This window comes from Tachypleus tridentatus, chromosome 10, assembly GCF_004210375.1.
Source record: "Tachypleus tridentatus isolate NWPU-2018 chromosome 10, ASM421037v1, whole genome shotgun sequence".
NCBI classification, from domain to species: Eukaryota; Metazoa; Arthropoda; class Merostomata; order Xiphosura; family Limulidae; genus Tachypleus; species Tachypleus tridentatus.
In genome coordinates this window covers 110,252,468-110,280,466 of record NC_134834.1, presented here as the reverse complement: position 1 = coordinate 110,280,466, position 27,999 = coordinate 110,252,468, and the positions used below count along the sequence as shown (strand labels likewise).

At 32.9% G+C, this 27,999-nt stretch overlaps 1 protein-coding gene across 3 annotated transcripts in view; it reads left to right on the top strand.

Annotated features, from left to right (window-relative positions):
• Positions 1 to 23,644, top strand: part of LOC143230075 (apicoplast pyruvate carrier 1-like) — a 227,869-nt gene extending 204,225 nt beyond the window's left edge. For 2 of the 3 annotated variants that reach the window (XM_076463081.1, XM_076463080.1), the window contains 5 exons: positions 3,417 to 3,539; positions 8,659 to 8,868; positions 10,130 to 10,229; positions 15,753 to 15,854; positions 23,358 to 23,640. In XM_076463081.1, the coding sequence (XP_076319196.1) occupies positions 3,417 to 3,539; positions 8,659 to 8,868; positions 10,130 to 10,229; positions 15,753 to 15,854; positions 23,358 to 23,377 (555 nt within the window). In that variant the 3' untranslated portion in view covers positions 23,378 to 23,640. Of the gene's footprint in view, positions 1 to 3,416; positions 3,540 to 8,658; positions 8,869 to 10,129; positions 10,230 to 15,752; positions 15,855 to 23,357 lie in introns of all 3 variants that reach the window. The other variant, XM_076463082.1, reaches the window with a different exon arrangement.
• Positions 23,645 to 27,999: the final 4,355 nt, after the last annotated feature.

Genomic DNA, 27,999 nt, shown 5'->3' with positions numbered 1-27,999 from the left:
CTCTTACGTTTCAAAATATAATATTGGCTGAGTTTCATGTCACTGCATCTAGAACTTCGCTTTTGTGTTTAATATAAATTACATTGCATTTCACCTTCTATGGATCATATCAAAACAAAGCAATATTGCTATTACATAAACTTTACTGATGTACTTGACTCCTTTGCAGTTCCTTAATGTTAGCTCTAATCTTTCTCTCTGGAAAATTCACAAACAAGTGGCTAATTCGTATTTAACGTCTGCTTGTGTCTAGTATTAGTGGGTTTCTAGCCATGCTGGCTTCAAGAAAACAATATAGTGAACACTCCTGCCTAATATTTAATAGCACAAGTCCACGTGTCATCACAATTTTTACGCCAGGTGTCCACTAACAAAGATAATCTATATTCAAAACAGAGTAAACAAACAAGGTTTTTAACTCCAGATTTTCACATCAAGTGGGTTTTTCGTCATCATGAAAGATAATCCTTCCCAATAACAATTTATGGTTGGAGCTTACCATCAAGTAGTTTTCCTTCTTAGGTTTCCAATAGGTCACTTGAGTTTTGTCAATTATATATCCTGATTAAAGCGATCCTTCAGGATGGGTCTACTTGATAGGTTTCCTCTAGCACAGTGATGCTCCGTCCATTCCATATCTTGACTAAGACTTGTTATCAGGGTGGATGCTTATGCCAGTTTTTTGCTAGTACAGAGTTCCACTGCATAACTACCATTGAAGTTTGTCATTAGGGTGGGTCTTCAGGCCAGATATAGACGAGTAAAGAGAAGCTTTCTCCATTTAATAACTTGACTGAAGTTTGTCGCTGCATTGAATATTCATGTGATGCGGGAAGAGATGAACAAATCAGCGAGATAATAATATTTAATATATCAAACTTGTCGCCACCTATTATCTGATTGTGTATGATCAAATTTATCTTTTTTCTATATCTTTAAAAGTTGTATGACACTATATGGAGGTTAAGTACAATACAGGAAGTTCATTCTTATATACATTGCTGGTCATTTACCCTTAGATATATGTACTTTTGTAGATACGAAATCATTCCGGATCCATGTGAGATCAAGGCTATTTTGATTTTTCATATATAAACTCAATGTTCCTTGGGGATATATCCCAACTTTCTGAAGCAACATCTGAGTTGCTTTCAGGTTTCTTGTCATTCATCTATTTAAAATATATTAAGTGAAAGTACCAATTTTTCTTAAATATATGTAGGTGAATCAAATCACCGGGAACAGAATTAAGATTCAAACTTTTAATTCCTTTTTACATGAGTTTCACTCACTATTTAGGATTATATCTTTATCCTGAATTCCATCTAGGAGATACACAAATTCCTTTCATGGCTAAGACTATGAAAATAGTACAATTTTTTCTTCTTTTAATCCTTTGGGTTAGTAAATTAATATATCTATGTTCAAAATGTCACATCCAGTTAAAGTTGGATCACGTATTGGCCAATGAATGGTTAACTTGGTTACAGAGAATTTATAGAAATAATTTATCCTCACTAGAATCCTTTTTTGGTTCGTTCTTTTGTTACGTCAGTTTCTTCTATAAGATTACAACCCATTAATGTATGAGCAGAACAAAACTCAAGTCTTAATTTTCAACGTCACCTTTTCATGTAATGTCTATAAGATTCATCATGTTCAAACTACTTTATAAAGTTGCTTAATTAACTAAACGTTTTTGTTCTTCAGCACTGTTTAATGTTTCACCTGCAGCAGTGTTTCGTATCTGTCTGAAAAACAGTAATGTGACTGACTCTAGTATTAAACCCAGTTTAACTAAAACTATTGATGTGACTGACTCTAGTATTAAACTCAGTTTAACTAGAACTATTGATGTGACTGACTCTAGTATTAAACTCAGTTTAACTAGAACTATTGATGTGACTGACTCAAGTATTAAACACAGTTTAACTTAACTATTGATGTGACTGACTCAAGTATTAAACTCATTTTAACTAGAACTATTGATGTGACTGACTCTAGTATTAAACTCAGTTTAACTAGAACTATTGATGTGACTGACTCTAGTATTAAACTCAGTTTAACTAGAACTATTGATGTGACTGCCTCTAGTATTAAACTCAGTTTAACTAGAACTATTGATGTGACTGACTCAAGTATTAAACTCAGTTTAACTAAACTATTGATGTGACTGACTCAAGTATTAAACTCATTTTAACTAGAACTATTGATGTGAGTGACTCTAGTATTAAACTCAGTTTAACTAGAACTATTGATGTGTCTGACTCTAGTGTTAAACTCAGTTTAACTAAAACTATTGATGTGACTGACTCTAGTGATAAACTCAGTTTAACTAGAACTATTGATGTGACTGACACTAGTATTAAACTTATTTTAACTAGAACTATTGATGTGACTGACTCTAGTGTTAAACTCAGTTTAACTAGAACTATTGATGTGACTGACACTAGTATTAAACTTATTTTAACTAGAACTATTGATGTGACTGACTCTAGTGTTAAACTCAGTTTAACTAGAACTATTGATGTGACTGACTCAAGTTTAAATTCAGTTTAACTAGAACTATTGATGTGACAGACTCTAGTGTTAAACTCAGTTTAACTAGAACTATTGATGTGACTGACTCTGGTATTAAACTCAGTTTAACTAAAACTATTGATGTGACTGACTCTAGTATTAAACTCAGTTTAACTAGAACTACTGATGTGACTGACTCAAGTATTAAACTCATTTTAACTAGAACTATTGATGTGACTGACTCTAGTATTAAACTCAGTTTAACTAGAACTATTGATGTGACTGACTCAAGTATTAAACACAGTTTAACTTAACTATTGATGTGACTGACTCAAGTATTAAACTCATTTTAACTAGAACCATTAATGTGACTGACTCTAGTATTAAACTCAGTTTAACTAGAACTATTGATGTGACTGACCATAGTGTTAAACTCAGTTTAACTAAAACTATTGATGTGACTGACTCTAGTGTTAAACTCAGTTTAACTAGAACTATTGATGTGACTGACACTAGTATTAAACTTATTTTAACTAGAACTATTGATGTGACTGAGTCTAGTGTTAAACTCAGTTTAACTAGAACTATTGATGTTACTGACTCTGGTATTAAACTCAGTTTAACTAAAACTATTGATGTGATTGACTCTAGTATTAAACTCAGTTTAACTAAAACTGTTGATGTGACTGAGTCTAGTATTAAACTCAGTTTAACTAAAACTATTGTGCTCAAGTTCAAACGAGAACGTTGGCAGAATTGCAACAGTTCCACAACGAAGGTGAGTACTTGTTAGTTAACATATATAAAATCTGAATATGTACGAATCAGACTTAGGGGTTATGATAGATTTTACGAATATATTATAAAAAGAACGAATTATAATATTTTATTTTTAGACCTATGGACAAACATTTATAGATGATGATACATTTCTAGCCACATCAGGATCTACATCTGCGGTTGTTCACTCTCTTTTTAGAGTGATTGTTGGTCGAATACAAGACAAAATATCTTACAAGGTAAGGAACCCAACATATAAAATGATTGCTTATAGCTAAACTTTAAATCATTATTTTTGAAACAATAATTTCAACGAAAAGAACAGAGTATACGTTTATCCATCATTCTAAAAGAAATTGGCTGCAATAGTGTCGCTCGACTTACGCTATGGTATAAACTGGGAAAGTCAGTTGTACCACTCTGTCGTAGCTGTGTGCTAATTTACCTATCGTGTGCTAACTAGTGACTATGTAGAAGTAGTAAATGATCATATTTTACTCGTACGTAATGGGCAGTTTATTGGTGTTATGGTCTCAGTAATGAGGCTGACATATTTTTTGTAGAAATCTGGCTCTCACTGTTAACTTATACTTTGAAATACATATGGTTTGTATCCAGCAGATCATATATCAACTATAAACTCCATATCCTTTCATTTTTGTATCCTAAAGGAAAAAAACCAAAAACTAGCCTATTTACAGAGAATTGTTAACAGCCTTGGAGAGATTTGTATACCACAAAGCAACTAATCTTGTGAGGTGTCGTTTTGACCTGATTAACGCTGTTACTATAACTGAGCATTCAATCTGGAAAAATTCAATCTACGTCGTATTCAGTTAAATAACAGCAGGACCATATGATGTGTATTATGCTTAAGATGCTGCATTATGTTTTTCCTGCCTCAGTGGATCTTTTTATTCTTTTTCATTAGGCTTCACAGCAGGTATAATATCACACTTTATGACACTGGTTTATTGTTATTCCAACATTCTACACAAGTATCGATCTATTCTTTAGCTAGGAAGTTAATGTTCGTTTTCTTTGGATTTAACGAATCAAACAAAATTTCTTTCTGATACTCAGTATCGTTTCAATAGACACTAGTTAACCATTCGTTTTATTCAACATGAGACATCAATCAAGTAAACCTTTGTAAACAAGGAATACATTATTTATTTTTCTTTACAGTTTAGTGTATAAAAGCATTTGACCTTCAAACCGAGCCAACATTGATTGAGATGGGTCTGACATTGCTGAATATGATGAAAGAACATCCAATAATGAAATATTACCATCTTTACGTGTGATCTTCCTCAAGGTTATCTGAAAAACCCAGATATTCCAAACTGAAATGTTGTACTCTAATTTTCATTTTTATAGATTTCTTAAAATCAGGTGACTGTTATTATTGTCATGGTTTACTTCATCGTTCATGTTTTTCACAGAATATTATCTACAAATTCAAGTTTCTGCTGTTGAATTGTATGCAACATGAGTAGATTACTCGAAATGTAAGTGGTATACTAATTGTACCATCTGAACTGACATTCAGAAAAAACCAAACTAGGATATTCATCTCTGTCATCTATCTTAATGTTGAGATAATTGCAAGAAATTAAAATATGGATATGTGAACCTACAATATGAGTGTTTACAATAATTATATTTTGTCGGTTGCTTATTTGCAAGAGCAAACAGCGTGAAACAGCATATCCTTATTTTGAAACTTTCTCCAGTTTCTTTGCAAACTAGCTAGCCAATCTTGTTCACAAGTTTGATGTTAATTTTTTTATACGTTGCTTAGTTTCTCAATTTGCTAGCTATTTGCTTGAAGGTCCATTCTGACTGTTGACCTGCAAAAGCTAAAATTTATCAAGAGATCAAATTGCCATAGGTATACAGAAGACGAATATTTAGAGAACTTCTTCATGTTCACCTGTTGAAGTTTATTCTAAGACTGGAGAAGAAAAGATGTGAGAGAAGTGAAATGTGAAATAATCTGTAACCATGCCCGACACAAGAAAAACTTTCCACCCAAAGGAGGTTAAAGACCAAAACAATAAGGTGAGAACTAAAAGATCTATGAAAAAAGGAGGTCTGTAAATAGGCACACCAAACAGTGCAACAGATTATTGGAACTGATTCTGGTCTAAATGATCCAACAGGCGAGAAAAGGGATGTGGAAAAGAGATACAAGTACCCTCCCAAAGAGAAATCCAATACCCTTAATGTGGCGTGTACCTCATCATGTAAACCCCTTTAAGACCTCAATCAGGCATGGAAGTAGAGTGAAGAGGATGAGGTATAACGAAGAGGTGGTACAGAATGTACAGGACAAGAAAAGAAACACCTGGTGGTGCTGGGAAAAGAGAAAGGCCACAGACAAAGCCTCCTGATAATTAGTAGAGGTACAAACTGATGAAGAACAATCAAATGAAAAATGGATGAATACTGGGAGGAACAGAGTGGTGGGAAAATTAAAGAAAAGAGACACACCACAGTCGCTTACAGGGGAGTAGAAATATGGTAGACACTAGGAGAGTAGCCTGGTGGGACATGTTGACAGTGTTGATTAGATATTTCAAAAATGTATCAATTATGCAACAGTAATCTGTTATATTATTATATAGTTTATTTAAAATAAACTGGTAATCTTCTAATAAGGTTGTGACACTCTGCATTTTAATTCTAAACAAAATCTCAGCTATAAAATATTGGAGACAAAAGATGCATGGCCCAATCCAAAATCAGTCCATTCTCTATCCTCTTGTTCCTACTCCAGTGATCTAAGTTGAATTAAACGATGGGTTTAGATCTGAATTAGCATTTTCATAAGCAAAAATTATAATGCAAGATCCCTCAAAATGGTCAACAATTCTTAGCTTACTTTGAAGCCAAGTTTCGTTTTTAATTTATTCAGTACTCTTATATCATTAGATCAATCAATGAAATGTTTTGAATGCGTTAGTTAAAACTTTTGTGAAAATCTGCCTTTGTTATTTGTGAACAATGTTTCGATCTCCAAGCTAAAGCCTTTTCGGGCCTATTAGTTTGAGTCATTTCAGCGTATAATAATTTTCCATCTAATGGTATGATCTATCATTAACACAGGCCTTGGTAAAAACAGTGCTGTTTGTTTACTTTAGGAAGAACGTGGTTCCAGATACTAATGATGTCTGTATTTCGGTTTCTGTTTATTTTGCTACTGATGTCCATATTTCGGTTTCTGTTTATTTTGGTTTATTTGCATCCTAATTGCTTCTTTGTTATTCTTTGTATAGTTTCTTACTACAGGTTTGTTTTAAAGTTATTTTTGGTTAAGCAGAAAGCTACACAATAGGTATTGAAACCCGGTTTCTAGAGTTGTAAGTCTGAAGACATACCCGACTCAGGAAAGTTATCATAAATTAAAACATTCCATTCATATGAATGGAAACGCTATACGTATTTCCACAGGAACAACACTGGAAACTCAGAAAAATCAGAAAAAGCTTTTACAACAATAATAAACGAAAAATCTCCCAGAGGATGAAGCCTGTAGATAAGTTACATCTTAAACCGCATTCTAGAAAAACTAACAATGAACACAAATTTTAACAGCCCATGAAATCTTGCCATGGTCAAAGTTCTCCCTTTCTCTATGGTTTTTGTGTTATGGATTATCCTATAATTCAGGTACACAGCCAACTCTTCATTCCTGAGAGTTCTCTGAAACAGGAAGTATTTTAAAAAGTATTTAAACTTTTAAACTTATGAAGGTATCACCTTCCCTCCAAGACATCAAAAACTAAACACTTAAAGTCACTAATGCAGCCATCTGTGCGAGTGTGTTTTAATAATAAAAGCCTGGAAATTCACTCGCGGATTGGATATTTAAGACTATCATCTCCTTCTCTCAACCAGAATTATTTTTGTTTGAAAGAAAAATCATTAATGAAAGCGTAAACAACAACATCGTAATACAAACCACTGACCAACAGAAAATCAGCTAGAAATAAATTAGTAACTTGACTGATCAAAACTTACTATTTTATAACATACATTCAAATCAGTTATGAAAATAAAAATACTTCTCACATTGAACAACACTGAACTCGAGTACAATAATTAAATTATAAACAACGATAAACATCAAACTCCTTACATCCAGAGCTGATTTATCACCACCAAGCCAACTACCTGGACGCTAACATGTACAAAGTATGCCGTATGCAATATATTATATGTCTTAGCAATGTCATGTAAAAATAGGATGTTTTTCGGACATACATTTGGGCAGAAAGTGAAGACTAGTTTTATATCTGATCATGGGCCTAATGGTTGGATTGCTCGACCTGAAATCAACGTCCACAGGATCAAAATCTGTCTTTAAATATGATTGCTCTTTAATCAGTGGGAACATGATAATGTTCAGACGATCCCACTATTTGTTGGTAAACAGGAAACCAGGAATTAGCGATGTCAAGCTGTCTTTCTTCTATTCAGTCATTTCAAAATTACTAACGGCTAGGTCAAATGGACTTAGATCACCCTTGGCTCTATACAAATATATCTAACTTGTCTTTCTCCAGCTACAGATGTGAAGAAGTTGACACATTATGGAGCCCGAAATGTCATCTCAGCAACAAGTGAAACTCTCCATCAGTGTGTGTGTGTGTCTTTTCTTATAGCAAAGCCACATCGGGCTATCTGCTGAGCCCATCCAGAGGAATCGAATCCCTGATTTTGTAAATCCGTAGACATACCGCTGTACTAGCAGGGGGCATGTGAAACTATCCATAAAAAATGTCAACCACCCAAGTTTCTTATTGAAGGAGAAAACTTGGAAACACATGCTATAATTAAAGGCTAAGAATATACAGTATTTATGAAGTTTGGAAACTTCAATTCAAAACTATTTTACTAGTAGAATTTTGAAAAACAAGACCATTTTTTGAATAGAAACACCTATTCCCATATTCAGTTCGTTACCCACCAACCTGTGACGCTATTTGTTAACGTAAATGTAAGGCTTTAGATCACCCTAAATCTGTTAAATTTCATCTCATCATTGTAATTCTATTAGCCAATTAGGTTGTCAAATAAAAAATGTAAACTTTAACTTAGATTACAAAAATAACTTGTATAAACGTAAAAATATAATGTGAAATCATGGCTTTTCCATAATACTGTGTAAATTAGATACCTAAAATAATGTAATGTTTCGAATTAGTTGAACGTGTTAACAATTTTATTTTCTCTATTTATTTTCTTATTTCCAGAAAAACGCGTTAAACGAAATCAAGACGAATGTAATACTGGAAGTTTTATTAAATGTATTTCACTTTTGGTAAAACTTTTTATATGTTTAATATATAGTTAACAAGCCTAATCTTGATGGGTTTAAAGACAATACTGCTGTTTACGCTAGTGGCGACGTCATACGGTGGAAAAGTGATGTTCATAATTTGGATTTGTGGACTATTTGCTACGTTTTCTGTTGAATTTGTATGCATTCCTGCCACTATATCTGAAGTGTTTGGGAAGAAACACACAGCTATGATTTACGGAATGGCATATTTTGTAGCGGTAAGTAATTTGAACAATACCGTGTACCATCAATCAGAAGACAAACAGTTTGTCTCCAGGCTTAGATACTATTTTATTAAGAAAGGAGTAGAATAACACTTTCTGTTGCTAACAAAATCATGGTTTGTTTAACATCAGTAGAGTCTTCAGTAAGGCGAAATGAAATGTTTTGAGTATCTAAAAATTATCCATGGTTAGCAAGAAACCTTTCAAAGCAATATTTTCTGTGATGCCTTAAAGGTCCATATATATATTACTTTAAACATACACTGGACATTAAGTTAATTCAAATTATTTAGAGTTTTAATACGTTTCTAGTTTTTGCAATCCTTCTGGTTGATGAAACATTTCTCAGCATAATAAATACGAAATCATAGACATTGACATTGTCAAAAGGAGAGGATTTGGTCATTTGGATATAAAAGAAGTATTTTAAAACACTTAACAGTACGTGTGTGATGATAGTTTTATAAAATATAAATGTATACCATAGAGATATTAAGATATATAGCTATTACCTGAGTAAAGATCCCCTCTATAGCTCTATAGGTACAACACCGTTGGTATGTACCATAGTTGTAATGAACCATATAGCTACTACCTGAGTAAAAAGACCTTCCACTGCTTTGTAGGTATATACTATAGTTATAATGTGTTATATCGCTACTACCTGCCCTGTAGGTATATTCCATAATTATAATGAGTTATATTGCTAATACGTTGGTATATAAAATGCTATACCAACAGAACTATAAAGGATATAAGTTTATAATATAAATGGTATTTAATGAAAGATATCGATAGTACACGTGAAGATGTTCCTTTATAGTGTTGTAGGTATAACAACACAGGTGTATATCAAAGTTCGGTCTTCTGTACTAAACATTCCCCAGTGGCAGAGCATTATATATACTTAATCTACTAGAAACAGGGTTTCGATACCCGTGGTGGGCAGAACATAGATAGCCCTTTGTGTTGCTTTGTGCTTAATTATAAATAACAATTCTACTGAAAATTGTATTGAAAGGATGAAGACTTAATAATGGATACAGTATCTGTTTATAAAATACGCATTTGTGTTCGTCACACGTTTTATAAACATCAGTTATTTCACACATCTTCTCAAACATTAAGTTACATCAATCTCCTAAATGTATTTATGTGTTCACCATATAATTGTTTATTTTATTTTACATCAATATTTTTAATATCATTATTGATCTGTTTTTTAATCGATAAATTATTGTGTCTTTTATTTTAGGGCGGTACTTTACTGTTCTGGCCTCTAATGCTTAAATTAATTATACCACACTTTGGATGGTTTGGAACATTTTCTTTGATGGGGAGCATGACATTTATTGGTAAGTTTTAAGTTTGTATAAAATAAGCTAACAATATGTTATTTGTGTCAGGTTAGATCGTGTAGTTGGTTTCGACACTCAAAACTGTATTCCTCTTATTTAATACATTAACACCTGTGCTCTAAGATTAGCAGTTAAATTGTTTTGAAAATAAAAATCCTGGAACTCTTTCAATCGTTTTAAATGTCAACCTTCTGAATGCAAAGTGTTCTCGTTTGTCAGTTTTAATGTGACTTTTAATAATGTATTAATTGTAAAGAAATGCTAACTTCAAAAGCAGCAGGATTTCTGTGAGCTGTAACACTACGCTAAGGTAATTATTCTAAAGCAGCAGGATTGTCTGTGAGCTGTAACACCACATTAAGGTAATTATTCTAAAACAGCAGGATTGTCTGTGAGCTGTAACACTACGTTAAGGTAATTATTCTAAAGCAGCAGGATTGTCTGTGAGCTGTGACACTACACTAAGGTAATTATTCTAAAGCAGCAGGATTGTCTGTGAGCTGTAACACTACGTTAAGGTAATTATTCTAAAGCAGCAGGATTGTCTGTGAGCTGTAACACTACACTAAGGTGATTATTCTAAAGCAGCAGGATTGTCTGTGAGCTGTAACACTACACTAAGGTAATTATTCTAAAGCAGCAGGATTGTCTGTGAGCTGTAACACTACGTTAAGGTAATTATTTTCCACAACATCATTTAGTACTTCTTTAATGTATTCTTCAGGCTGCTATGAGTTCATGGATAATGTTTTCACTTTCAAGAGAACTGTGCTCGTTATGATACTTAGATTAATTATAAGTAAACTTAGGTTATCAAACCATGGCTAATCAATTGAATAACTGAATATGCGTGGCAATATTAATGATTTGAATACATCACTGACTCTCAAACACATAATAAACTGAAGTTAACTTAATGTTTCACTATTTTTTTCATGTATAACATAGCCTTGTTTCTAGATATTTCAAAAACTATCTCGATCATTAACAAATATTTTAGATATTGTAGGACTATGTTTATAAATTTATTTGAAATTTTACTTCATGTGCCCTCTGGCAAATATTGAAATTAAATAACTGAAAATAACTTACTTTCAACGAATAACATGTGTTACTAGTAGTCAACACCAACAGATTTAATAGTTCCTTCAGTATAGGTGAAACAAAAATTTTACAGAGTGTACGATTTATAAACTTGTAAAGAGTTAAAAAAAAAATTAACAGAGCGATTGTTCTCTAGGTTTACCGAAAGTCTATAAAGCAGTTATACTTATAAGAACTATTGTATCCACTACAGTTATACTTATGAGAACTATTGTATCCACCACAGTTATACTTATGAGAACTATTGTATCCACTACAGTTATACTTATGAGAACTATTGTATCCACCACAGTCATACTTATGAGAACTATTGTATCCACCACAGTTATACTTATGAGAACTATTGTATCCATCACAGTTATACTTATGAGAACTATTGTATCCACCACAGTTATACTTATGAGAACTATTGTATCCACCACAGTTATACTTATGAGAACTATTATATCCACTACAGTTTTACTTATGAGAACTATTGTATCCACCACAGTTATACTTATGAGAACTATTGTATCCACCACAGTTATACTTATGAGAACTATTGTATCCACCACAGTTATACTTATGAGAACTATTGTATCCACCACAGGCTAAGTAATTACCTGAACTCTTTTGTAAAGGATATCTATTCTTTAGAATATACAGTAGAGAATGAAGATAATCATCGATTACCTAATTTTGATGGACAAACGTAAGAGCTTATCAATCAGTTTTACCTGTTTTACCAGAGAAATGTTGTTCTATGAAAGCCTTTTCTAATTTCAGATAAACCAGACTATGTGAGAGAAAGATACAATTGCTATTCTGTTGTTTATTATGAACAATAAACTACTGCATCAGTTATCTTTAATGAAGCTATAAAGCCTAAAATAATTGTTTCCTGTCCAGAAGAAAGTAGAACTAGAGCAGCAGTTATGTGTCACAGAAGGGAAAAAAAGTAGAATTTGAGTAGCAGTTATGTGTCACAGAAGAGAAAAAAAGTAGAATTAGAGTAGCAGTTATGTGTCACAGAAGAGAAGAATTTCCAATATTGTTCTGTAATTACAGACAATTGTAACCAATTGAAACAGTGAGCAGAATGAAAGTAACCAAGGCTAGCAATAGTACAAGAGTTGCATCCACTGCATTACCAATACATCTCATATTGCTTGTTGAGGACGTTACAGAAAATATAGACTTACTACACTGAAGAAAATAAGTGACTTGTTGGCTGATTGTTTTCATGTATCTATGAGACCAGATGGTGATTGGACCAAACAACAATCACGCAACATCTCGTGGATTACACACTTGCAATTTTGTACAGGTTTCTTTGGGCCAGTTGAGTTATAGCCAGTGCTGAGGTAAAAAACAGAGGTGAACATCTTGATGCATTAAAAGAGGTAGAATGATTCATTGCATTAAATCTTTGCGATGAATAATTGAAAGTCGAACAAGGAAACGAGACAAGACTAAGACTATATTTAGCATGAAGGAGGGCTTGTGTGAATTTTCTGTCATGCCACTCGGCCTGTGCATAATTCCTGCTATTTTAAGAACCTAATGGAAATTACACTGAAAAGGCTGCAATGGAGAAATGCCTGTAGTTGAAATATTAGTGTTTGGTTATACAGTCTGCAGCTGAGAATCTTGAAATGTTATTCCAACATACAAAAAGATAGGCTTAAAACTAAAACCAAAGGATTGGTCTCATCCTGGGACCAAGGACGAAGTCTTCAATCTCCTTCATTTTACATTGGACTTTGGTTTTGTAACTAGCTTCTTGAAGGATACCACATCTTATTCAAACTGAGATTCACTTCAAATGGTACAAGTAATGTGAGAAACCATCCCAATCCTGAAGTGCATCTCTACAAGCAGTTACAAGTGCAGAAAGAGGCGCTGTTCTGTTGTTATCAACTACCAAGCTGCGGTTATCAAACTTTTGTTTCAGTCAGTTGTCCTAGTATTTTGTGGCATGAGACTCTCCAGCCTTTACTTAAGGATGGAGAAGACCAAGATTTAAATCATACTGGTGCTAACATTTGAAAGTGGTTCTTTTGACTGCAATGGCGTAACTGTTGTATGGTACATGCATCTAAAAGAAATAACCATTTCAAGTAGAGTAAGCTTCTCTGCACACAATAAGCCTGAATACAGTTAGTCCACTTTTGGAAACAGAGAGTGACCATCAATACACAACCATCGTCATCAGTCACTTCAAACAGTGGTCCATAGCTGCGCCATTAGTTGAAACAGTAAGAGAGTCCATAGCTGAAAGTGCGCGATCTCCATTATTATCTCAAGTCATAGCAAAGAGATAAAACTATTAAGCATATGCGTACAAAGTTTATCATACCCAGAAGTGATTGGGCTAAACACTTGCCGCATATTACGATAGCATGCAGAACAATAGAAATGTCAAGAGGTTCTGTTGGTCATGTGGGAATTTCCTGTTGGCGTGATGTATGGAGTTCCCCTATGAGAAATATCCCACACAATGTCCACAGAAATATGTGAAGAAGTTAAGGTCTGCATTAAGTGATGTGTTCAATTGGAAATGCCACTTAATGAGAGAAGTTTTTCGAAAACACAGTAAGGGAAAGGATATACTGATGAGAAGATTCAGTTTGGTTGTGGAACATTCCAACAAAAAAAAAAAGAAGCAGCTTAAATCTGACTGGATTAGTCCATACTTCATATTCTGATACGTTTGTCCACTGACACTATGAGCTATAATGGACTAAAGGTACATGAAACATGTCAGTAAGCTGCTTCAATACATAACAAGCATTCTGTACGTTAACTAATCATAAGTCTAACAGATATGTCGTCTAAGGTTATATCGACTCATCCAAAGAGCTAAAAGTAGTTAATTAGATGTTACTATATATCTCACAAAAGAAAAACATCAAAATGACTTAGGGAATGGGAAGTGTAGTATAATAGTTTATTTGTGTATTAGAATTCTTCAAACAAATTCCACATTTCAGGAAGGGTACAATGTCGTAATCTACATTTGTAACGTTTGAATTATGATGCTAGTATCTGGCAATTTCCTGAAAGTTAATAATCATGGAGATCCATATAACATGCAGATATCAGTGTAGAATTTAAATATAAATTCAGTGCTAGTTTTTGAAGTATTCAGTGAGTCATTTAGTTCAGTGTTAGTAATAAGTTATCACATTTATTCATTTACAATACTGATTGTCCCAGAAACTATACAAATAAGTTTCAAAGTAAGTTATAGACGCGTCTTGCAATTTATATTGAAACTTTGTATGTGAAAGTAGGCTTATAATTAGCTGTGGAGTTTATCTTGAGAATTTTATTTACGAAATATTGTGTAGGATTGAACAGACATGTAGTAATTTACTTTACATTTAAAAATATTATTTTTGTGTATTATTGCAGGACTGGAGTTAGTGTCATTTTTACCAAATCATCAAAAATAATCTGCTGAGTAATAGAACATGATACATGTTACAACAGCATAATTTACATGAAGTGTCAAATGATAAAGCAAACTCGGTGTTATTTATTAACTTTGTTCCGATCTATACTTAAATCTTTGTCGAACTGAAAACTTACTAGCTCTTAAGAGTTTAATGTAGCGGGAAGATATGCGATTGTTAATTACAAAGCTACACAATAGGCAAACCGCGAGTTTCTTAACACGTTATAAACCCTTAGTGTTAACGTTAAGCCAATGGGAGGAAGAGTCATAAATAAGTTTATTTTTCAGCTCTCATTTATAAATACGAATTGTTTCCAAATAATTTGATTTGTGTGCTAAATAGTCTCGCGAAAAATTATCTATACACAGCTATTCGTAATTTTGAGTGAAGGCAACTAGATAAAAAACAGTCGCCGCCAATGCTTGTACTACTCTTTAACAGCTTTCATAGTTGGATTTTTCCATCACCAACTCAAAGTGTAGGTCCACACTCTGGACACATTAAACGTAGCCTAGGCTTGACCTTTTGGTTAATAAATCTGTGTAGCTAGAGGTAATTACGTCATAAATCTGTAGTTTTATCACTTAGATGAACCGAAAAAAAAATTGCTTACCGTAAGTAATAACCAGAAGTTCAGGTTATCACATTGATAAGTCGTGTTAGGTTCAGTGCCTAATGTAATAAATGTTTAGTTTATTATTCAAATTATGTTTGAATTAAAATTTTATTTACATTAATTACGACATTACATATGAAAATTACAAAAATATTATGTTTTGGTGCAGGTCATTAATATCAGATAATAATATCATATTTTTATGTCAATATTCAACTTCCTCCCTTTGTTTATTATGAAGTCACAGGGATAATGGTACATTTATGAATATTATATTTTGAGTTATAACGTATGCAGACAAAAAACAAAGATAGTTTTGTTGTTCAGTTGTGTATCTTTACCTATTTTTTCTTTATATAGGTTTTCTTGTGGTAATGGTATTTCCTGAAAGGTACCTCACACAACCAACTAAAACAACTGTTTCTAATGAAGAAGAAATAACTTTTGACGAAGCTGTTTTAGGTCAGAAATGAATTAATCACTTCTTGTCACTGATCAGATATTCCTAACGTATTCTTTAAACTGAATTTAGAAGTTTTATCTTTTGTTTATCATTTAAAGAGAATATATATATAACTATTGTCATTCGGAAAATGCATATTTTATTACTAATCGTCCACATTTATTGTGGTTACACTGAACTATTGCAAACTTTTACGATGAGTGTATTTGTGAAAGCTGCTAATAGATACTAGTTGAAAATAAATATTACCATTGTGAGAAGACTTTAGCGTATGTCTCGCAGTTTGTGATGAAACTTTCAGTTTATCTGTATACAGTTGCAGTCTTATAATTCATAACTATTCTGAGGACTGGGCTTAACATTGTTTGTACTAAAGACTCCAAAAGAGTCCCTCAATGATATAATATGTTACAATAAAGGTGTCAGGAAATATTGTTCTTTAGACACTTTATTTGAGGATTTTCATTTTTATCAAACATGTAATATACATATCATTTAAGGACAAAAAGAAGCCTTTGTTTCACATAGGTCTTCCCACCAACTAAACTCCATCCGACGACAATAACACAATTTACGACAATTCAAATGTAGTGCATTACTTGTTTGTCAGTTTTAAATTTCGTGAAAAGCTACAAGAGTGCTACTTGCGCTAGTTGTCGCTAATTTAACAGTGTAAGAAAAGTCGGAAGGCAGCTAGTCATCATCACCCACCGCCTTCTCTTGAGCTAATCTTTTACCAACGAATAATGGGATTGACCGTCACATTATAATGCCTCCATTAGTAGCTCATCCTTCACTACCTACCTATTGACCTATCTACAGAATGCTCAGAGTCTGGAATATTGATAAACTTTTCTCGTCTGAAACAGAGTAAGAAAAAACCTTAAAGATCAGTTACTACTTATTCTTCAAGAAAAATCAAGTCATCAGCATCACTTAATGATCTAATTATTGTTTTATATTTTCTCCTTATCTTAGCACACTTTAAAACATTTTTGGTCTTAGTTTCACTTATAATTTTCCAAATGTGGCATTTCTCATTTAGAAAGTTTTTTGTTGTTTTTTGATACACAGAGCAATCAGTTGAGATCACTGATATGAGTCTGGGTTGTGGAGTTATGTTGATCTTCTTGGTCTGCAGTCAGGATCATTGAGAAAGACTTGACAAAGATAGAAATAACAACACACAATTACTTATTTAAGCACAAATGAACAATACAGAACACCAACAAATAAGGTAGGTATTTAGTGATGTGGGTTGAATGGATGAAAACAAGATGAAAATCTTTATTCCAAACCTCTTATCATGTCACCCTATAAGTAAAAATAAATATAAAATTGAAATATCTCCTCAAAATATTTATGACAACTGAAGTTCACCCAAAAGTTGAATCCCAAAAACAATTTCAGTTACAACAATACATTAAAAATATTTTCTAAAACTTTAGTTAAGTTACACATTTTATAAACAAATTACAACTATTCATAGAAAAAAAGTTAATATTCACTTTAAAAGTCAATCCAAATCATTGACTTTAACGAACAAAATTTAAAAGTGAAAATGTTCTAAATACAATAAAAGTAACTAACACTGTTGAATGCCATGAAATACTAAAGCGTTTTAAATGTATTCCTATAAACAAAGATTGAATCATAAGAGCTCTCCAGTCTTGTTGTACAGGGGCAAAGGTTACTTTATATATATAATAACCACAACACATTTATAAAACAAAGTTAATATTTTAAAGCATCTTGCATAACAAATCTTTGTGACTTGTGAATTGCGCTCTACAATATAATAGTCAGGGACCCTTACCTGATACACACAGAGGAAGGTAGCTTGTTATTTTTTATATCTCATGCTTTCATCTCGGCCTGAAAGCTGGTCAATTGTCAGCTAGTTAATAGTCAGAGACCCTTACCTGATACACACAGAGGAAGGTAGCTTGTTATTTTTATATCTCATGCTTTCATCTCGGCCTGAAAGCTGGTCAATTGTCAGCTAGTTAATAGTCAGAGACCCTTACCTGATACACACAGAGGAAGGTAGCTTGTTATTTTTATATCTCATGCTTTCATCTCGGCCTGAAAGCTGGTCAATTGTCAGCTAGTTAATAGTCAGAGACCCTTACCTGATACACACAGAGGAAGGTAGCTTGTTATTTTTTATATCTCATGCTTTCATCTCGGCCTGAAAGCTGGTCAATTGTCAGCTAGTTAATAGTCAGGGACCCTTACCTGATACACACAGAGGAAGGTAGCTTGTTATTTTTTATATCTCATGCTTTCATCTCGGCCTGAAAGCTGGTCAATTGTCAGCTAGTTAATAGTCAGGGACCCTTACCTACACACACAGAGGAAGGTAGCTTGTTATTTTTATATCTCATGCTTTCATCTCGCCCTGAAAGCTGGTCAATTGTCAGCTAGTTAATAGTCAGAGACCCTTACCTGATACACACAGAGGAAGGTAGCTTGTTATTTTTTATATCTCATGCTTTCATCTCGGCCTGAAAGCTGGTCAATTGTCAGCTAGTTAATAGTCAGAGACCCTTACCTGATACACACAGAGGAAGGTAGCTTGTTATTTTTTATATCTCATGCTTTCATCTCGGCCTGAAAGCTGGTCAATTGTCAGCTAGTTAATAGTCAGAGACCCTTACCTGATACACTCAGAGGAAGGTAGCTTGTTATTTTTTATATCTCATGCTTTCATCTCGGCCTGAAAGCTGGTCAGTTGTCAGTTAGTTAATAGTCAGAGACCCTTACCTGATACACACAGAGGAAGGTAGCTTGTTATTTTTTATATCTCATGCTTTCATCTCGGCCTGAAAGCTGGTCAATTGTCAGCTAGTTAATAGTCAGAGACCCTTACCTGATACACTCAGAGGAAGGTAGCTTGTTATTTTTTATATCTCATGCTTTTATCTCGGCCTGAAAGCTGGTCAGTTGTCAGCTAGTTAATAGTCAGTTATCAAGAAGATGTGGAAAAGTGATCTCAGTGTCAACTGGTTTGCAAAATGTTGAAAAATAAAGATGTTTGTGCCAAACAGTTATCAACAAGATAAGGAATAAAGATCTTAGTTTCAAATAGTTTCCAGAAGATGAATAATTGAGATCTGGTTGTTAAATAATTAGCAAGACGATGAAAAATAGAGATCAGGGTATCAAGAGGTCGCTAAATCAATGAAGAGTAGAGATCTTGATGTCATATAATTAGCAAAAAGTTGAAGCATAGACATGGATGTCAAGTGGATTTATTAACGAAGGTGATATGAAGAAAACAAACAAAACACACTTCCAAGACGTCTCTCAGGTGAAACGCATGGGTTCACTTTATTTTTCTTTGCCCTCTACTGAGTCAGTATTAAGTTTATGAAGGTACAGTGCTAAAACAAAAGGTTCGATTCTTGTTGTGGACAGAACCAAGGTAGCCTATTGTGTAGCTTTGAACTCGTACAACAACAGACAAATAAATTTTAATTTGTTTTTGATTTTGTTATCGGTTTTGTTCGGTTGTTGAACAACCGAATTGTTAAGCTAAAAATAATAAAAATCCTGGAGGAGTAAAATATTGCGTTCATCAAAATATTTATTGGAGAATACATGAAAACTGATTTGTTTGTTGTTAAGCACAAAACTATACAATGGGTTAACTGTATTCTGTCCTTTGCGATTATTAAAACATGATTTTACTGTTATATATCATCACATGGCCCGGCATGGCCAAGCGCCTTAAGGCGTGCGACTCGTAATCGCGCCAAACATGCTCGCCCTCCCAGTCATGGGGCGTTATATGTGACGGTCAATCCCACTATTCGTTGGCAAAAGAGTAGCTCAAGAATTGGCGGTGGGTGGTGATGACTAGCTGCCTTCTCTCTAGTCTTACACTGCTAAATTAGGGACGGCTTGCACAGATAGCCCTCAAGTAGCTTTGTGCGAAATTCAAAAAAGAAACAAACAAACATATATCATCACATGTACCTTTTTTTTCTATTGGAATTGTTCCATTAGAACGATTGGTGTCGTAAAAATTTATGTTGAATGTAGAGCAAGTCATTCGCATATTTTATGGCCTTAACGTATAAGCATGTATAAAAAAAAAAAGAGTAAAATAGTTACCTTCTTGAAATTGTGTATATCTGTGGTTGTTTTAATTAAAATTAAAGTACCTTAGTCTTAACTATGGCTGTAAAAGTTTCGAAGATCATGCACTTTAAATATCTTTGTGTTGATCTCAAAATGTCTTGAGTTTTTCATTAATTTTATTGTACTGGTTCTGTGTGTTGGGCTGATCTCCTTATAGGTGAAGGAGAACTAACCACAATTATGAATTTACTTTGTACATCTATGGGAAATGTAACACGCTCTTGGTAAAGTGTATACGCTTGTTATGAAAAAACAGAAAATTTACGAAGGTATTTATAGTTAAGTTTTCTTTCATCACTCGCCCCCCCCCAATGGCTCAGCGGACTTACAACGCTAAAAACTGGGTTTCGATACCCGTGGTGGGCAGAGCACAGATAGCCCATTGTGTAGGTTTGTGCTTAATTTAAAACATCTTTCATCACCCTCGTATAAGATATCTGATACATGTATTTACCTTACCTTGAACTGTAACTAAAACCACAAAGTGGGGTAAGTTTAATAGTTTACAATTCTTACACTAATACATAATATCATGTCGACTAGCACTCTGTGAGGGGTCATGGCTAGTACCTCTCTACTCCACCTGTGAACACAGGGCTAAACTTATAACCATAGAATTTCAATTCTTCCGACAGCGATTAATGCCAAGTATTTTTGTTACTTCTTTCTTTATGCATTTAAAATGGCATATTTTAAAATAAATTTAAGGTTGGTATTTCTATAGTTGAAATTAATACTAGTTGTTTGTACTAAAGTAGTTCTCAACTCGAATGCTCAATAAAAGTAAAGATTTTCGTTTCTCTGTTTGTTGAACTTCACAAAGCTACACGAGGGATATCTGCGCGAGCCGTCAATAATTTAACAGTGTAAAACTAGAAGGAAGGCAACTAGTCATCACCACCCACCGCCAACTCTTGGGCTATTCTTTTACCAACAAATAGTAGGATAGACCGTAACTTTATAACGCCCCCCCAACACTGGAAGAGTGAACATGTTTGGGTGTGACGAGGATTCGAAACCGCGACCGTCAGATTGCAAGTTGAGCGCACTAACCACTTAGTTAATGCACAAATCTACATAAGCGCTATTTGCTCTAGCTGTTCCAATTTTTCAAGTGACAGAATAGAGAGAAGGTAGTTATTAGTCAACACTATCCTCATGAATACGTATTCTTATCTATCAGTGAGATGTGACTGTCATTATTATAACTCACCCATGGCTCCAAAGTACAGGGTAACATTTGTTTTTGGAAGTAAGAGAAAACTCTTTTGGTCTGAACAATAAGGGATTTGACAGTCAATCATTTATGTCTTTCTGTCCTTGTATTTTGTATTTCGCCATTTTAAAATAACTATCGTGTATATAGTTGTGATTAAAACATTGAGACATAAATATATATTTTAACACTCCATACTGTTATACACTTGAATACAATAAAAATGACATGTGAATACAATTTTTATTGCTGTTGGCTGAATTAACCACGTTAAAAGACATATAGTGTGTTGTATTAGTATTTTACTAAGATATGGAATACTGGGAAAAATTAAATGTTTTAGGATAGGTTTGTCAATACAGATTACTGGAAAAGTTTCTCATTAGTTAACAGATACAGCGATACGGTTTCACATTAGTTAACAGATACAGCGATACGGTTTCACATTAGTTAACAGATACAGCGATACGGTTTCTCATTAGTTAACAGATACAGCGATACGGTGTTTATTTATTTATTTTGATTTCAACTCATTTGCTCTTGCCTTTCCTACCATTTGTATTATAAAGGAATTGTTGGAGGAACAAAACAAATACACACAACCGCATGATTAAACCAGGCCGTTTTATTGGTATAACTTTAATTATGTTTCCATTATTTTATACACCAAAACATCATCTTACGCCTCTGATATGTCTGTTATGCCTACAAAAATAAAAGAGCACGTCTGTGTAAGTGACAACTATATATAGTTCCAAGATAAAAAACTTAGAGACTTGAGAAAAATGAATATTTGCTGTAAAATTGTTATCAATACTATAAGTGTATAGATTATATGATTCATGTAATTGTAGATATGCTAATGAAAACTCGTGTTGGTTAAGAAACAGAGACACAATTCTCCAACACACAAGATCTACACGGCTTCACACACACGATAACTATTCAAATTTGCAATACTACAGTCAGGCGTTTTATTCCCCTCGCACCCAGATATGACTTTGCTCTGCTAAAACACACACACAAATGTAAAAGATATATAAAAATTAACTTTTTAAAATATCCTTTAAGTTCCAAGACATCTTTGGTGAATGTTTTTATATTTTTTTACGTAATAAAACAATATACAACACTAAATTAAGATGACTAACGTTTCTGAGTCTACATTTAATTCTCTACAAGTGCTTAGTTTTTTTTTTTTTTTTTGGAATTTCGCACAAAGCTACTCGAGGGCTATCTGTGCAAGCCGTCCCTAATTTAGCAGTGTAAGACTAGAGGGAAGGCAGCTAGTCATCACCACCCACCGCCAATTCTTGAGCTACTCTTTTGCCAACGAATAGTGGGATTGACCGTCACATTATAACGCCCCCACGACTGGGAGGGCGAGCATGTTTGGCGCGATTACGAGTCGCACGCCTTAACGCGCTTGGCCATGCCAGGCCTTACAAGTGCTTAGAAATATTTTAAAAACGTGATACTTAATGGATATTCTACTTTTATCATTATAGTAAAATTATTTAATTACAAGAATTTAAAATAATAATTGTTTCATACCAGTAACTTATATATGTTTTAAAGATTTGTTAGACAGATAGTTTTTGTTTGTTTACACACAAAAAAGTTCAGCACAGTTAATGTTTTGTTTGGTAGATCTAAGGTGTATCAATAAATCTGACATATTCACAGGTGTTTTGGGGGAGCATTTTGTTTATATTTAGGTGTGTATCATATGTATATATTTGTCAGAGTTTAAGTTTTTGTTTATCAGCATTTAGTTCAATATAAATATTTTCAAAGCCATTTTGTATTTTACATTATATTAAAATGCTTTAAGAACTTCCCCGCGTTTGTTATGGGCCATGTCGTCACACGTTAGGTTATGCTTTTCCTATTGGTCGTGAAACCTGACAACAGCCCTATGGCGTAATTGTCATTATAAAAGGCATGGACTTGAGGCTATAACTTTCAAATAACACCATCCTTCTCTGTATCACTTCCATAATCAATCTTACTTAAGATGATAATTGTTTTAAGCAGCATTTTCAACAATCGAATCAAACAGAAATTCAAAGATGCTTTGTGACTAGCAACATGACCCTACGTTTTTGAATGGAATAACATAGGTACGTGTATTTTTCAGATGCTGAACAGGATATATAACTGGAAGCCTTATCTTGATAAACTCGCACACTATTGACCTCATTTCCAGACAGAGACCATACTTGACTGTGTTGCTTACTATTGCCTACTTTACATGGATGGAATTTGCTACTGATTCCGTGTTTGTCTGTTCTCGCTTCTTATAAAACGTCATGACTTGCTACAAATCTCTTTCTGGATGGTCCTGGTCTCACAAATTAATTCATATGACATGATTTCTGATAATGTTAATTTCAGTTGTTGTAAGTATGTTCCGATAATAGTTTATCTACAGTAAGTATGTTCTGATGATAGTTTATCTACAGTAAGTATGTTCTGATAATAGTTTATCTACAGTATGTTCTGATAATAGTTTATCTACAGTATGTTCTGATAATAGTTTATATACAGTATGTTCTGATAATAGTTTATCTACAGTAAGTATGTTCTGATAATAGTTTATCTACAGTATGTTCTGATAATAGTTTATCTACAGTATGTTCTGATAATAGTTTATATACAGTATGTTCTGATAATAGTTTATATACAGTATGTTCTGATAATATTTTATATACAGTAAGTATGTTCTGATAATAGCTTATCTACATTTAAATTAATTTTTGTGATTTTTTTTAGTCTTCTTCATATTTCAAGTTATTCATTCTAATTGTTAAGTAAGCCTTGTTTTTACGTAATGTGTGTGTTAAATCTTTATTAACATTACAAAATGAAAAGTAATTTATTAAATGATGTAACATTAACAGTTTTTGAAAACTAGTATTGAAACATCCTGACATATCTATGCTATAGTTGAATCTGTAGAGTTGTCATAACTTTTCCTAAACAGTATTGCCAGTGGATATTTATACTAACTATTAATTATGATGTGATTTAAGTAATAAAATAAAACCAAAGAACCACAGTTAGTTCACCACTTCAAGTTTAACACTTTATATCTGTGAGAACTGTAGTCAGGGGATTCCAAATGAGTAGGTTTTATTCCATTGTTACTGTATAGGTAAAGACAATTTTGTATGCCTGTTAATCAAACAATTAGTATAAAATACACTGATTAAGTTATAAATGATTCTGAAAAATAACTTTATTGAACTTATTCAACAATACATTTTATATTTATCAATACAACTCACTTGTTACTTATCTTCAGCTAACACTGATTACATAAGTTTGTGTACATGAAAAGTTAAAAAAATGGATAGTACCATTTTATAGTGCAATTAGAACTTAATATTATAATAAATCACTGTGACTGCCTCAGAGAAATATATCACAGCCATACTGTTTACTCAGGTTCATATGTAAGGTTAGGTTGGTTCAGTATCTTGGTGAGAATTTATACATGTATCTTAAAAAAATATGTAAAACAAGGTTAATCGTATGAAACACAATAATTTATTAGAAAATTTACAAAATAAACTAATGAATAACATAACATTATTCAAGTGTCACAAAGCTGTTGTAGTAATAACTTTGAAGTTTTCTTTCACTGAAGACTGATTGTTGAATCTAGTTATGTTAAGTCTTTGTTCAAATAATAAACATATAGAGGAGCAATAGATTCTCGCAGTTCTACATACTGGTATTATCATTTGTTTGTTGAATATAGACATGTTAATTTGTTGTTCATATGATATGCATATTTTACCAAAGAGAAACAATAGATGCTTAGAGTTCCATATATTATAGTGCTTTCCTAATTGTTGCATCTATATGTGTTGATTCCTTATTCGTGTAATAATAATATATATATACAATTCGTCAAAGAAAAGCAAAGGTGGTTACACTTCTTTATTAATGTGGTTGTATAGTTGTATATAATGTTCTTCTTCAATTATACATGTAGTAAAATCCCAAACCTAACAGTGAAACAGTTACTTAAAAGCTCTACAACCACAATGCTCTGTATTACCTTACCTTCAGATGCTGATGTTAAATATAATATAGCTTCCTCTCTTGTAGTTTCTGTAATCAGTTTGTGTATAGAAACTTGAACAATTTTTAAAAGCCTCTCCCTTATTCTCAGGCTTAAAATTTTTTCATTCAATATTCCTGAAATTAAAATTTCCCATAATACAACATTTCTTTCAGCTACCAATCTAATCTCATTATACAGTTTTTCACTGATTTTCAAATTTTGACCTCGTGATATATAAGAAATCCCACTAGTACTAACCCAAACTGACTCAACCTTACTGCTATTTTTCTTCAACGTGCTCTGACTCAGTAGGATGAAATGTGTTGAAGTTAATTCAGTTGTTTGTACCACTTTTTAGAAAGTATGTTTTTAAACATGTGAATTAATTATTATACTAACTTCATAACATACTATACAGGTTATAGTTTTATAATTCAGTTCTTACAGCTGTTTGGTTGGATTTGTTTCTTATACTAACTTCATAACATACTTTGAATACAGGTTATAGTTTTTATAATTCAGTTCTAACAATTGTTTGGTTGGATTTGTTTCTTATACTAACTTCCTAACATACTTTGAATACAGGTTATAGTTTTTATAATTCAGTTCTAACAATTGTTTGGTTGGATTTGTTTCTTACAAGTAGTTCATTGATGTAAGTTTTTGTATAAGTGTTCAAAAGAATATCTCTTGTTGTCATGTTTTTAAACATAAATGTCTCTGTACATTTTATTTTGTCATATCAGTTTACTAGAGAGAGACACAAGAATAAGTAGGATTATAAACAACATGTGTCATTAAAGTCACAATTTGATCGCATGCCCAGGAAAAGGAGTAACTATATACAGTGGTACCTCAGTTCTTGAACTTAATCCGTTCCAGAAGGCTGTTCAAAACCGAATCAATTTTTCCCATAAGAAATACTGTAAATTAAATTAATCTGTTACAGACCTCCAAATATTATTCATTATGAAGCATTTTAAGTAAAAATATTGCTTATTTATACCTGTATAATAATACTTACATTCATAAATTCAATCACAAAAACTATAAACACAATAAAAAAACAATAAATAAAAATGTAACTCCACTTTACCTGTGCTGAGGAGAGCTGATGGTGTAAGTGAAAGGTGGTGAGGAATGTAGAGAGTAGGAGGGTTATTATTGTTTGAAAGGGGAGTCACCTTCCATAAAAACGTCAGGTAATTCTCCTTCTGGGGTTCTTTCTCTTTTATGTCTTTTGCACTGCTACAACCTGTTTGAAACTCACTGAACCTATTTCTCACTAAAAACTTGTCTAATGAGGTTTGTTTCTGCCTGGCACCCTCCCCATGTCTAACCACAATAAATAAAATGAATAGTTGAAAGTACATTAAATGTAAGATCAATGTTTTCAATAAATGTTTTATGCAGGTTCTTACTTTAAATGTTACTTTTTTCACTACAGGTAAGTAAACTTTAGTTACTAATAACAAGAGGTTATCCTCAGTAGCTATGGTACTTGAAAGTATTTCAGGCAGAATAACTTAATCTTAGAGACCATTTTCCCTTTCTATTAGCTATATTTTCAGCACCAGCAATACCAAGCATGAAGCACGTGTTCTAAATTCAATTTTATTACTCATCAGGATCTCTACTAGCTTACCCTTAAATTGAGATTCTTATAGGTATGATTAGAATAAACTTGGGCATGGTTAAATACATCAATTGAAAGATTTGTCCTCCTAAAACCAAAACTATTACTAAATATCAAATCAGTCAAAAGATATTGGTGCTATAAGCTAAAATATCTTACTTCATAAAACAAACAAAAAACTCAGTCATTCTGCTATGCTGATGTTAAAAACATCACATTAGAAAAAGATATATATATAAATCATTATTAATAATAAGCTATTAAGGGTAGGGACAACTGTTCAAATGGTGTAACCACAGACCTACTGAGTGTATAAAATTTAATTGCAAACATCCTGATATAAAAACTATTTTACACAGCAAATACCTGTCAGATAAGAACAAATCCAACAACTAACAGTCTAAATGACAAATTACCAGGCATAGCAAATACCTAAAGAACATGTATCATTTAGCACCAAACAGACCAGTTAACAACAGACAATCTACTTTTCACAACAAAGACCTATCAATTATGTAAACATTTAACAGTTACACATCTTAGTAGACAACCTACATTTCATAACAAATATGTATCAGTTATATAAACATTTAACAGTTAAACGTTTCAGCACACAACCTACTTTTCACAATAAAGGCCCATCAATTATGTAAACATTTAACAGTTAAACATTTTGGGAGACAACCTACTTTTCACAATAAAGGCCCATCAATTATGTAAACATTTAACAGTTAAACATTTTGGGAGAAAACCTACTTTTCACAACAAAGGTTCATCAATTATAAAACTGTTAACAATTGATACTGGTAATGAAACATTGTGAAGCTGCAAGATTTAGTAGCTGAATGAAAAAATTTAACGACTGGTGTTGACTGGGCATGGGAATTTTGATAAAGGTTAACATTACTGGTTTATAATAAATGCACACAAACATACAAAAATTTGTGTGTGACTAGCAGTTCCATATACACACATCTTAATAATAGACTACTTGTAATAAATAGTAAGTTGTTGGCATGGCTTTTAATGCACAGTACAGACTTCATACTTAACAAATACTTGCAATATGCA